Source organism: Zeugodacus cucurbitae, chromosome 5 (assembly GCF_028554725.1).
Source record: "Zeugodacus cucurbitae isolate PBARC_wt_2022May chromosome 5, idZeuCucr1.2, whole genome shotgun sequence".
Taxonomy (NCBI): Eukaryota; Metazoa; Arthropoda; class Insecta; order Diptera; family Tephritidae; genus Zeugodacus; species Zeugodacus cucurbitae.
The window spans coordinates 18241532-18254489 of record NC_071670.1 but is presented as its reverse complement, the minus strand read 5'-3'; the positions used below and the strand labels follow the sequence as shown (position 1 = coordinate 18254489).

The 12958-nt window shown below is 34.8% G+C and overlaps 1 protein-coding gene across 16 annotated transcripts in view; it reads right to left on the bottom strand.

Moving 5' to 3' along the window:
* LOC105218058 (inositol hexakisphosphate and diphosphoinositol-pentakisphosphate kinase) overlaps positions 1 to 12958 on the bottom strand; it is a 38354-nt gene that overhangs the window by 22039 nt on the left and 3357 nt on the right. For 6 of the 16 annotated variants that reach the window (XM_029043929.2, XM_029043930.2, XM_011193398.3 and 3 more), the window contains exon 1: positions 7476 to 8293. The exons of 6 other annotated variants lie outside the window; for them this stretch is intronic. In XM_029043929.2, coding sequence (XP_028899762.2) covers positions 7476 to 7964 — 489 coding nt within the window. In that variant the 5' untranslated portion in view covers positions 7965 to 8293. Of the gene's footprint in view, positions 1 to 7475; positions 8297 to 12035; positions 12176 to 12958 lie in introns of those variants that run through there. 4 more of the 16 variants (XM_011193405.3, XM_029043935.2, XM_011193404.3 and 1 more) reach the window with 3 other exon arrangements.

The following is a 12958-nucleotide window of genomic DNA, read 5'->3' as shown; positions in this document are numbered from 1 at the left end:
TGTGGCTTTAGACCTGGAAAATCAACAACCGACCAGATATTCACCATGCGCCAAATCTTGGAAAAGACCCGTGAAAATAGGATCGACACACATCACCTTTTTGTCGAGTTTATAGCTGCTTTCGACAGCACGAAAAGGAGTTGCCTTTATGCCGCGATGTCTGAATTTGGTATCCCCGCAAAACTAATACGGCTGTGTAAGCTGACGTTGAGCAACACCAAAAGCTCCGTCAGGATCGGGAAGGACCTCTCCGAGCCGATCGATACCAGACGAGGTTTCAGACAAGGTGACTCACTATCGTGCGACTTCTTTAACTTGATGCTGGAAAAAATTATAAGAGCTGCAGAGCTAAATAGAGAAGGTACAATCTTCTACAAGAGTGTACAGCTACTGGCGTACGCCGATGATATCGATATCATTGGAAACAACACCCGCACCGTTAGTTCTGCTTTTTCCAGACTGGATAAGGAAGCGAAGCGTATAGGTCTGGTGGTGAACGAGGACAAGACGAAATATCTCCTGTCGTCAAACAAACAGTCAGTGAATTCGCGTCTTGGCTCCCACGTCACTGTTGACAAACATAACTTTGTAGTTGTAGATAATTTCGTCTACCTGGGAACCAGCATTAACAGCAATAACAATGTCAGCCTGGAAATCCAACGCAGAATCACTCTTGCCAACAGGTGTTACTATGGACAGCGGCTACGCTGGTTTTGGACTCGGCTATAACCGCGTAAGCGATGTCTACGCCAGTCAAGAAGAAGAAGAAATATTATCATTTATCACTTATTAACAGGGTGGCTCAAAGCTTAATTAATGAAATGCATATAATCAAAATATTGATATTCAGTGTCTTATCAAAAGATTTTCGAGTATATGATCCCTTGGTTGCCTTTGCATCTATCCATTGGGTATATTTTTGATTATTTTTAAAATAACCGGTTTGATCTCTCCATAACGAACCGAATATTGGTTTCCAAGTGGTCAATCGCGCAAATAATTTTCCAGTAGCGCTCATCATTTACCTACCACAACTACGACTTCCATCTTCATTAAAAAAAAAGTGTTGAGCTTTACTATATTTAGCATTATAACATTTAGCGAATCATAACATGCTATAACTTTTAATGAATGACATGGGTACTGGAGAGCCTCTTCGGCGTTCTTTGCAATTCAAATATGACAGTTTAATTTTTAGTTTTTAATTTAATTCTTAAGCCAGTATTATAATTCATTACAAAAGATAACACTGGAGAAGCAGTTTATGGCACACGAACTTTTCATTAACAATATCTTAAAATTTTGTTTCAATCACGTTCATTTTTTTTACATTAATATGGGTTCCCGGCCACAGGAACATTTTCGAACATGAGAAAGCAGACGAGTGGGCAATGGTAGGAGCTTCTTAGGATGAATCCGAAGTGGATCAGATACCATGGCCGTCATACACTATCAAGCGAGATCATCACACACAGTATGAAAAGATTGCGCAGGAAAAATGGATATCGAGAATCAAATGCAAAATAGCAAAGGAGATTTGGCCAATAACGGGGCATTGGCCAATCGGATAACATGAGAAAATAGGTCCGCAAATTAGTAGGGAATGCCGAATGCCATTTTCTCTGCGAATGCCGAGCCCTATGATGAACCAGACATAAAACTCTTGGGATCCATATAGCACCAAACCTCGAATGGATGTTCACAAAAAGTATTACTGAAATAAGTAGTTTCATTGAAAGCACCAATGGTTTGACGATGAAACGAGAAAGCTAGATATAAAGGTCTCACAATAGTGCATCAAAAGGGCGCATCTTGCGTTAATGATTGGGAATGGCTGCATTTCTGACCTCATATACGTGACATTTTTTAAATTACTTCATTTATACGACTGTATTACTTTTGCATTCGACTAGCTTACATCATTTATATACTAATTTGTTACATTGTAAACATGCCACGAAAGTGTACTAACAATCCTAACAGTTGTTGTGTGTGTGGAGAATTAACTTTACACTGCAGCGTCGAAATTAATACTTTTTAAACTATTTTGGATTTTTTGTGAGGAATCACGATAAGTCCTAGTCTAAACCCAGACATATGGAATTTGCTATACCAATGATTTGGACAGAACCAAGGATCAGGGAAGTTTTTGTTTGATTCAAATAAAAGGCATTACAACCAGGTATAAACACACTACCCCTTATATGCAAAATTCTATTCGGCCACCAGCCCATCCTACTTAGTTCCGAACTGCTTGTGCCAAATCCGCCAAATTGATGAAAATAACAGGATGTAAGACTCAACGAGCCAAATATTATATTAAAGAGGGAATATTTGTAGGTCCAGGTGATATCCAAAATTTTCTATAAAACCTTAAATCGAAAAATTACAAAGACTTAATAAATGAACTTATAATGTCATATAAAGCTTTGGGGTGTAATATGTCCTTAAAAATACATATGTATGTTGAACTCTCATCCGGACATCTTTTCGGCAATGGAGCGCAGGAATGCTAAAAAATTATTGTTGGAGACTTAAAAAAGACCTTCCAGAAGCCAAATATTCTTGAAAAAAAAAAGTATTTTCTATATAAATAATTTCTCTAACAGCCGGTTTCCCGAAATTTTTTAATTGAAAATTAAGTTCCATTTAATTTTAATTTAACTTTGCACTTAAGTTTCCCGCGTTTCACCATTATTGACATTTGGCATCCAAAAAATTATAAATTAAATGAGCAAAATCGGGCCACTGCCACGCCCACAAAATGGCGAAAACCGAAAACACATAAAGTGCCATAAATAAAGCTATGGAAATAAAATTTGGTATGAAAGATCGCACTATGAAGGGGCATATTTGGATGTAATTTTTTTGGGGAGGTGGGCGTGGCCCCGCCCCCAAATACGTTTTTTGTACATCTCTCGCAAACCAATAGAGCTATATAAACCAAACTTTCTGCAGTCGTTTTTTTTTAGTTTACAGGTTGAAAATTACTATAAGTGTGTTAACTCACTAACGAAAAACGTCAGAAACAATAAATTTCACATAAGAAATGCCAGATGGAAGCTGCACTCAGTTTTTTTTTACAAAATGGAAAATGGGCGTGGAGTCGCCCACTTATGGGTCAAAAACCATATCTCCGGAACTACTCGACCGATTTCAATAAAACTTGGTTTGTAATAGTTTCCTTACATCCCAATGATATGTTGTCAAAATAGGCCAAATCGCTTCACAACCACGCCTACTTCCCATATACTAGAACTTTGAAGACGATCTGAATCGTTTACATTACAATATGTAAAGAAAGCACTAGTGAAGATATCGATGCAGAACTTTGCACAAATACTATGTTTATAGTGTGGCAGCCCCATTCTAAAAATCGCCGAAATCGGACCATAGGTTTTTAAGGCCCCATATATCGAACACGAGGACCTCGGTGCTTCTAACCTAATATTATCGTTTCCAACTTTGAATGGACTTTATACAATATATGGGGCATTCTCTGGAAAAAAAGCCACTTGAAAAAAAGTACTTTATTTTCTTTGGCAATTATATATCTTATAGTACATGTAAAACCTAAAATAAAACATATGGTTTTAGGTCTGTGTAACGAGGGGTTGCCATATTATAAGGGGCCAAAGTTTTTTGTAAAAAAATTTTCGAACCGCCATAACTTTAAAACTAATGAACAAAAAAAAAATTAAAAATTTGAAAAATACAAAAAAATTAAAAAAAACAAAAAGGGATTAAATGTCTGCTACGTCCACGTCGTTAATCCTGGGTTACGCTAAATTCTGATAATAATAGTGCATAAATCAATGATTTTTCATCATGTTCTGAGTTGGTTTTTTATTTGTAGCTCATACAAATATTGCTGTCCCAAAATTCCCTTTGGGGGGTAAAAAGGTGATGAAATAAGGAACATTTTAAGATATTTTCAAAAAAAATCGAAGGGGGCATAAGTTGTTAAAAATTCCAAAAAAATTTTTTTTTTTCATTTTTTGCTATGAAATATTAATTATAAAAATCTTTCCGATATACAGTTTCAAAGTTTGAGAAATTCTGTACAAAAAAGTCACATGGTGTTTTAAAATCTGTTCATTAGTTTTAAAGTTATGGCGGTTCGAAAATTTTTTTACAAAAAACTTTGGCCCCTTATAATATGGCAACCCCTCGTTACACAGACCTAAAACCATATGTTTTATTTTAGGTTTTACATGTACTATAAGATATATAATTGCCAAAGAAAATAAATAACTTTTTTTTTCAAGTGGCTTTTTTTCCAGAGAATGCCCCATATATGACGAATATGTGGGTCAAATTGTGTATTATATAATATTAATTAAGTTAAATAAATAAATTGCGAGAGTATAAAATGTTCGGTTACACCCGAACTTAGCCCTTCCTTACTTGTTTTTCACTCAAATTTGTTTCGTGAAACCGGCTGTAAATGTAGCTGATGTTTTTAACTTTTTAGAAAATATATCTTAGATCCCTCCAGGAAATTCATTACCTCTAATAAAACACCCTATACTTCGGGGTTCACTCCGTATTTGTTTTGAAATTTTTCATACTTTTGAACAGTGCTTAATATTTACTTCTCAGTGTACATATCTATACTCATACATATGTATGTTAAATAAATCTGTATACATATGCAAATGTTTAATCAATACAAAAAAAAAATTGTTTACTTAATAACAGCTGATGTGCACTTTAAACGTCATCATTTGGCATGTGAGCATAACAACAAAGATCATAATAATTCAATGATTTGAATACCCATAATTATTTCTTTGTTTTCGGCGCTTTCAACGAGAGATTCAGTGATACGACAAAGAAAGCATATAATGCGATTATTATTGAAGGCGTCAGAGTAAAAATAATGCCACTATCTACATAATTATCGTGCATACATGACGCTTGCACAAGACAAGCTAATTTTAAGTGCAAACAATTAAAAATTGCTTTATTCATTTACATAGTATGCACATATGTACATATGTTCTTCTGTATATGTATTTATAAATGTAAATATGTATAACACTTGGAAAACATTGTAAAACGTAACTGATATAAATTCAATTGTTTGCATTTCTAGTTCAAACTTAATTATTTTGCTAATAGCGGTACGTGAAAAAATATGTACATATGTATATACAGTTCTGTTAATAATAATAGCAGTACTAGTTGGAATATACATAAACACTGATAAATTTTTCAAATAATTTTAAACTAAAATAGTATTATCAGCTTCGAATAACGGTATAAAAATTGCATTAAGTTAGGTGACTTTCAAATTTAATAATTTGGAAAAAAGTTTCTTATTAATTATGTTAAAATATTATCAAAAAATATAAAATCGATCCGAGTAAAATTCTAAGAAATAGACCCTTTGGAAGTTCGGGTGGCCCCATCGGGCCACATCAGTTTGAATGTAAAACTTTAAACGCGTTTATTTCAAAACTCGAATTTGCAAATTTTACCAAAGAACTTAGAAATCTGCCAAAAATTAAAATTTTAATATTTCCATTTTTCCTTCGTTCATTAACTATATTTATTTTATTTGATGAGCAAATAATTAGTAATGCTGTCCACGTCAAGGGTCTTTTTTAAGACACATCATGGAAGATGAGGAAATTTCACAAAATACTGTTTAAATACATATGGATCTTTGATATGCTGAATTGTTCCTCCTGTTTTCAATCTCTGAAACGCACATAGCTCCTTAATTCGGATTTGCTTAAATAATAGTAGGACCATTCGTTGCTTAGAATGGCGTAAAATTCTAGTCATAATAGATCTAATATGTATCGAAATAACAAAATTGTTCTGTATTCCAAAGAAGAAATGTCTTTCGAAAGCAAATGAGTTTAATTTTTATTCAATTGCTTGCCCAATTTCACGATTTGAATCGATCGAGAATTTTTGGGCAAAAGGTATAATATATAATCGTATATTTTTACGAAATTTTTCATAAGAGTGTACAGCTACTGGCGTATGCCGATGATATCGATATCATTGGAAACAACATCCGCGCCGTTAGTTCTGCTTTTTCCCGCCTGGATAGGGAAGCGAAGCGAATGAGCCTGGTGGTGAACGAGGACAAGACGAAATATCTCCTGTTATCAAACAAAGTCAGCGCATTCGCGTCTTGGATCCCACGTCACTGTTGTCAGTCATAACTTTAAAGTTGTAGATAATTTCGTATACCTAGGCACCAGCATCAACACCGATAATAATGTCAGCCTTGAAATCCAACGCAGAATCACTCTTGCCAACAGGTGCTACTATGAACTGAGTAGGCAATTGAAAAGTAAAGTTCTCTCTCGACGGACAAAAACTAAACTCTACAAGTCCCTCATCATTCCCGTCCTACTTTATGGTGCAGAAGCGTGGACGGTGTCAACATCCGATAAGACGGCACTAGGAGTTTTCGAGAGAAAGGTTTTGTGGAAGATTTATGGTCTCTTAAACATTGGCAACGGCGAATACCGTATGTGTTATACGACGACATAGACATAGTCCAGCGAATAAAAAGACAGCGGCTATGCTGGCTAGGTCATGTTGTTCGAGTGGACGAAAGTACCCCAGCTCTGAAAGTTTTCGATGCAGTATCCGCTGGTGGAAGCCGAGGAAGAGGGAGACCTCCACGCCGATGGAAGGACCAGGTGGAGAGGGACCTGGCTTCGCTTGGCGCCAAACTGCCAAAAGGAGAGATGCGTGGCGCGCTGTTGTGGACTCGGCTATAACCGCTTAAGCGGCGTCTACGCCAGTCAATAAGAAGAAGATATTTTCGAAATATATAATTTCTTAATATAGAGCGACCAGCATTGGACATCGTTTTTTTAAATATAATACAAATACAAAAATAAACAAAAATGTATTTCTGCTCAATAGTTTCAACGTTTTATTGGACTCTTTGATGCCTGGACGATCTCCGTTCCGTTAAAAAAGGCTATCCGACATAAAAAATAGTGGAATATTTTTTTTAATTTAGTGAGCTATTGATTTTCTTTAATTGATTCAAAAAAGGTTTGTTGTGGGACCTTGGTTTTATGAGGGTGTATTTAAAGCAATTTGTTTTTCAGTCTTTCGGCATAATTTCGAAAATATTTTTGAATTTTTTTTAATTTATCGAATGAATTAAAAATAACAATTATATATTAAAAAAATATTTGATTGCACCTATTTATGAAAATTATTGTTGTTTACTCACTACTAAGAGAACAGAGCAATTATTATGCACACAACTGTATGTACATGCATACATATGTAAGTATATCAGATACAGTGGCGCGTTTACAAATTCATTGTTCATTACACTTGCATGTTCATGACAGTGAATTAAAAGTAAATTATATTTCAATGTTATCTAGTTACTTATACATACATACATTCATAATATTGATACATAGCTATCTGCACTTCAATTCATTCAGAAGTATATACTCGTATATTGCTAAATAAATACGTACATTCCAACACTCGTCGCAATAGCAAAAGTCATCGTCCGCTACATTATCATAGCCGACATCATCGTCCTCCCCATAATAATAATTAACGTCATCGAAGCCCACACCGAGCGGCACATCATTGTGCCCACCACACGCCTCATCTTCATCCTCCTCATCGGGATGATCTTCAAAGCAATAGCCATTATTCTCATAGTCATCTGGCTTATTGGCTGCTGCCGGCGTGCGTTCAACACCGCTGCCACCAGCCACAGCCGTATTGGCGGCGACATGTCTACGCCGACAACGACGACACGGGCGACCCGTCTCGTCCATGCAACTAATGTCCGGCAGTGCCTTATTACACGCGCGACAATGTTTGGTAGCTGATGTGCCTTCCGCGTTTTCAGCGGCTTCTTGTTGTTCGCGTGCATCAAAGGCATGCCGCAAACGTTTACGTAGCCGTTTGACGCGCCACCAATCCTTCCACCACACCCAATCCATATTGGACATTGCACTTTAATACAGTTTTATACGCACAATTGTAATGATTAATCAATAAAACGAAAATCAATAATGTTGCTGAGAATTCTAGGTCAATTGTTCACAACAACAATAACAAAATTTAAAAAACAAGAAATAAGAAAAACACGAAAACTTTGGTACGCGTTTCTTCTACTATAAAAATATGAAGCACTCGTTTGAGTATACTCAACGGTAATAACACAGCTTCAAAACTGAAAACCGACAGCTGTTTCGCACGCTCGATCAGTCATAATTCCGCATAGTACTTATCGCGGCGTACGGGCTGGCTCTCCACGCTGTTTCGAAAACCAACTGAGCAAATGTTTTTGTAAATAAGAAACGTATAAAGAAATTCGCGAGCGATATGCATATTTGGTTGTACTACGTAGTATATGTATATTTCTATATAATACTTGCTATGAGTGGGCTAATAAGAGTACAAGTGTTAAATGTGAAGAGCGTACGCTGTCGGCAAATGAGGCGTTATTTACATTTTGCCGCTCAAAATAATGTCATTTTCAACTTGAGATAAATATGGCATAAATAGGTGATAATGAAATCTGTGGCAATATATTAAAAGCGCTTAAGTCGATTTGAGTTAAGTAAGTAATTAGATTTCTACTAAAAAAGTGGACCCACACTTTCTCGTTATTTTATTGGAAACGAATCTATGGTTACTAGCGTATTGTTTGCGACAACAAGTAACAACGAGTACCGCAAAATTTAATCAAAATAAGTCAAAGTATCTAAATTGACATAAGTCAACTTAAGTAATTTTAACATTTGCTACAGAAATTATCAAGTCTTACACACAAGTGTAAACACATACGAGTTTCATTTAGAAACTGGTTCGAACGCACAGAATTTCGGTAAGTAGCATGAAAGTTCATAATTTTTGTTGATACAAATTCGTTATCAATAACAGAATTTGAAAGCACACAGCACTTGGTCCAAGCGAACTTCAACAAGTTCAGCAGCAAGGCGAAACAAGTGCGGTAAATCAAACTGGTCAATATACAATCTTATCTCCCTAATATAATGATTACTGTTTCGTAAATCACGCTATGATGTGTTTGATGGGAACGAATCTTCGAAATAAAAAGTTTCTTCTTGGGATTAAATCTTCGATCATACACTTTAAGATCCAACAGTGGATGCTAAGGATATGATATGAAAAAAATGTTTCGAATCCCCTTGAAAAACGAATTTAGTTTGATGGGCATTCGGCTGAATATTGGACTAAAGTAATATTTTCGATTTTTGAGGCTTTCGAAAATGAGATAATACCAATTTTAACTTATGACTTAATCTCCTGAAAAAATTAGTTTGGTCCAATACCCAGTAAAAATAGTCGATTTTGCCGTATAATGTTATTGGTCGATCGTTCCTAATAAAATATAAAACAGTGATGTTGATGTGACCCAAAACAAGTTCAACTGCTACTGTTCCAGTATCCCTAGTCTAAAGTTTAAAAGACCTATTACAAGTTTTCAACCAATAATAGGTCTAGGAAAAATAAATTCATTATTTTTGCTTCACATTGATGGTTTTATTTAGCATAATTAAAAAGATCCAATTTAGATCAATTGTGTTTGTTTTTGCGATCGCTGTCGGGGTCACGTTTTACGAATCCGGTGTCAGTTTTTCCAAAAATTCAAAATGGAACCAATCTGGCGCGCACATTTTCAAAATAAATGCATACTCGTCCACAATTTTGAATTTTTAAAAAGTAATGTCAAATTAGTATTCTTGCTGACCTACAATTTTTTTGTGTGATTGTGTTATACTCGTATACTGTTTTGTTCGATAACATGTTGCTATTTTTAAGGCCATTATTAAATGACGATCTCATAGAAATCCTTTTTCACAAATTTCTTTCGAGGAACCAGAAAAATCATTCGCAATAATTAGCAATCACTTAGTAACAGCTCTGGTCTATAAGGTGGATACATAAGAACCTGCCAATCATGCGCATGGAATTTCTAGCTAGTCCCTATCGATGTGTGTGGTCTGAGGTTATCCTGATGGAACAAAATGTCCCTCCTATTTGCACAAGCTGGTCACTTATGAGTGCTTCCTTCAAACGGTTAAATTGTTGACAATACACGACCGAATTAAGTCTTTTGTCGTAGGCGAGCAGCTCTTAGATATCTCTCTACCAAATCCAACACACACATAACAAAACTTTCCGGATCGTCAATTCCATCGTCAAATCCGCTACAGAAATGGAACGATTCTGTTACAATTCATCATCGATTCTCAGATAGAAATTCGGCCTATTAATTTTTATTGCATGAACTCGTGTCGATTACAGTATTTTTATTAAGCGTATGATGTTCGAATCTTCCCGAAATTATCACTACCTTAATTCGATTTTCAAATATTTGTATTTGTAATTCAATTGATTGTGTACGAGGTACTCGTATACGTTGTTTAAGTATACTTCTTGTAAAAAGTTGTAAGTGTAAGTGTATTGTATTGTAAACATTGAAGGTTTTCCTAAAAAGTGGAGTAAATACAAACACGACATTCAGTCGTCAACCACGCACTTTATGGGTATTCCTAAAATAGTACAAATACTGATAATATATATATATATTTTATTTGACAGTTGAAGAGGAGACAGATAATATTGATGACTTTTAATTTGATGACTTAATAAAAAATGTCAGAAAAAACAATCATTAATCACTTCTAGTTATACACTGCACGGAAGTCGACCAATCAGTAATAGATATACATACATATATATCACGAAGTATATACATATGTATATACGATAAATCAGAATTATTCATTTTATAAGACAGCTGTCGAGCCAACATACAACATAATTTCGATAAAAAATTATACATATCAGACATCGACATCCATCTAAATTAAGAGCTTAAGTTCTCTCCCGTTTTCGAGCCAACTTCCGTTCAGTGATGAGGCCCATTTCTGGTTCAATGGGTATGTAAACAAATAAAATTGCGCATCTCGTTTGGTGTGGTTTGCCGGCCGGTGGAATCATCGTTCCATATTTCTTCAAAAACGATGCCAGATTTAAGTTCGTGATCTCGTCGACAATTGGTTTCAAAAAGACGGCGCCACTACCCACACATCTCATCAATCCATGGATTAATTGAGAGGGTACTTCGGAGAACAGATAATTTCACTTTTTGGGGCGGTCGATTCACTACCAAGATCGTGTAATATCACACCGTTAGACTTTTTTCTGTGGGTATATGCAAAGTCTAATGTCTATGCAGATAATCCCACTTCGATTCAGGGCCTGGAGCAAAACATGAGGCGTGCCATTCACCAGTTACCAATCGAATTGGACCATCTGAGACGTAGCCGCGCCCAATATTTGAAAGAGATAATCTTTAAAAAATAAATGCTAAAGAATTCTTTTTTTCGAATGATAATAAATATTCCTCATTAAATTTGAATTTTCTATGTTGTTATTCTTAAAAAAAAGTAGAGAACCTCGAAATGGATCACCATTTACAAGATAACAGAAATATAATATTGGGCTGCATTTGAAATTCTTTAGTCGTTTGAAACACTTTTGTTGTCCAACAGTTGACAGTGGATATGAGATATTTATAATTTCTGTTACTTTTGTTCGATTTTCTTAATTTTTTGGAATATTTCTAGCTTAAAAAGATATATTTTTATATAACACTTCAATTGGTTTCACTTTCAGAAGAAAATATTTATAAATTATTAAATTTTAACCAGATTTTGTTAATGTCTTTAATTATTTCATATAGTTTATAAAATGGAATGAACAAGGTGTTATTATTCACATATTTTCTTATTAATTTCATATATTATCGAATTTATGACACCTCGAGTTATAGGTTTACATATGGTTTTGTTAGTATTATATTTTATATTTTCATTGAATAAATTCATATTTAACGCAAATGGTTTTTACGTTCTCCTTTGTTTTTTTTTTCGTTTGCAAAAACACTTGTGATAATAATACTTTTTTTATTTTTATTGTTTTTTTTCGAATTATTTTAACAATTTTCACCAATCAAATTCTTCACAGAAATGCCTTGAGCTTACATTGTAAAACATATTCCAACCGCAAAAAAGTTGTCGAAGGACCACTAAAATATATAAGTTCAACCACAAGAAATTCCAAGGGCGGAAATAAACTTTCAACGCGCACGCGAGCCACTACTTGACGCGAGCACAAATTAGGTGATACTACAAATTGAATTGGCGATTAACTTGATACAGAAATCCAACCACGTCTACAAATATAGATAACTGAAGCCAAAAGCGCGAAAATTGGTTTCCAATGTTAATCATATATAATTGACGCTAGCATTTTGGTGAGGTAGGAGGCCGTGTTTCCAACGCTATATATATGATACAGCTATCGTTATACGGCAACAACAACAAGAAGCTCTCTGCACACACTCGGCTATCTCAGGTTAGTGAGAATGTCGTTGGAAAAGCTATATAATATATAAGCTATTTTTGTTTTTGTCTAGGCCGATAAACGAACTTACAAATCACGATGTAATAGTCACGCACCTAAGGTACGCGATTACGACAGAGTACTAAGAAATGTTAATTAGAAAAAAAAAATAAAGTAAACATATTGGGAGCCGAGCGCTATGCGAGTATATTTGCATGCGAATTGTTGGTGTTTGTTAATCAATTTTGGAGCGCAAATAAACACTGAAATAAAAAAAAGCAGACGCATCTCGTAAGCAATTTTTATAGCTAGCAGATTAATTAAGTTAAGCAAATATGGAAGTTGTAATAGCTGTGAACACAACAAACAAAATAAAACTTTATTAAATTCGTAAACATATACATATAATTATTATACGGTTATCCATTTTGGCAAAAAGCATTATATTTTTTATAAAATAGTATTTTCTTCGAATTTAATGCTTTGGGAGAACCTTTAATCACTGTTCTAATCCGAAGAGTTCTTCATAGATTCAAGCTTTTGAAAAAGTATCGAACCAGAA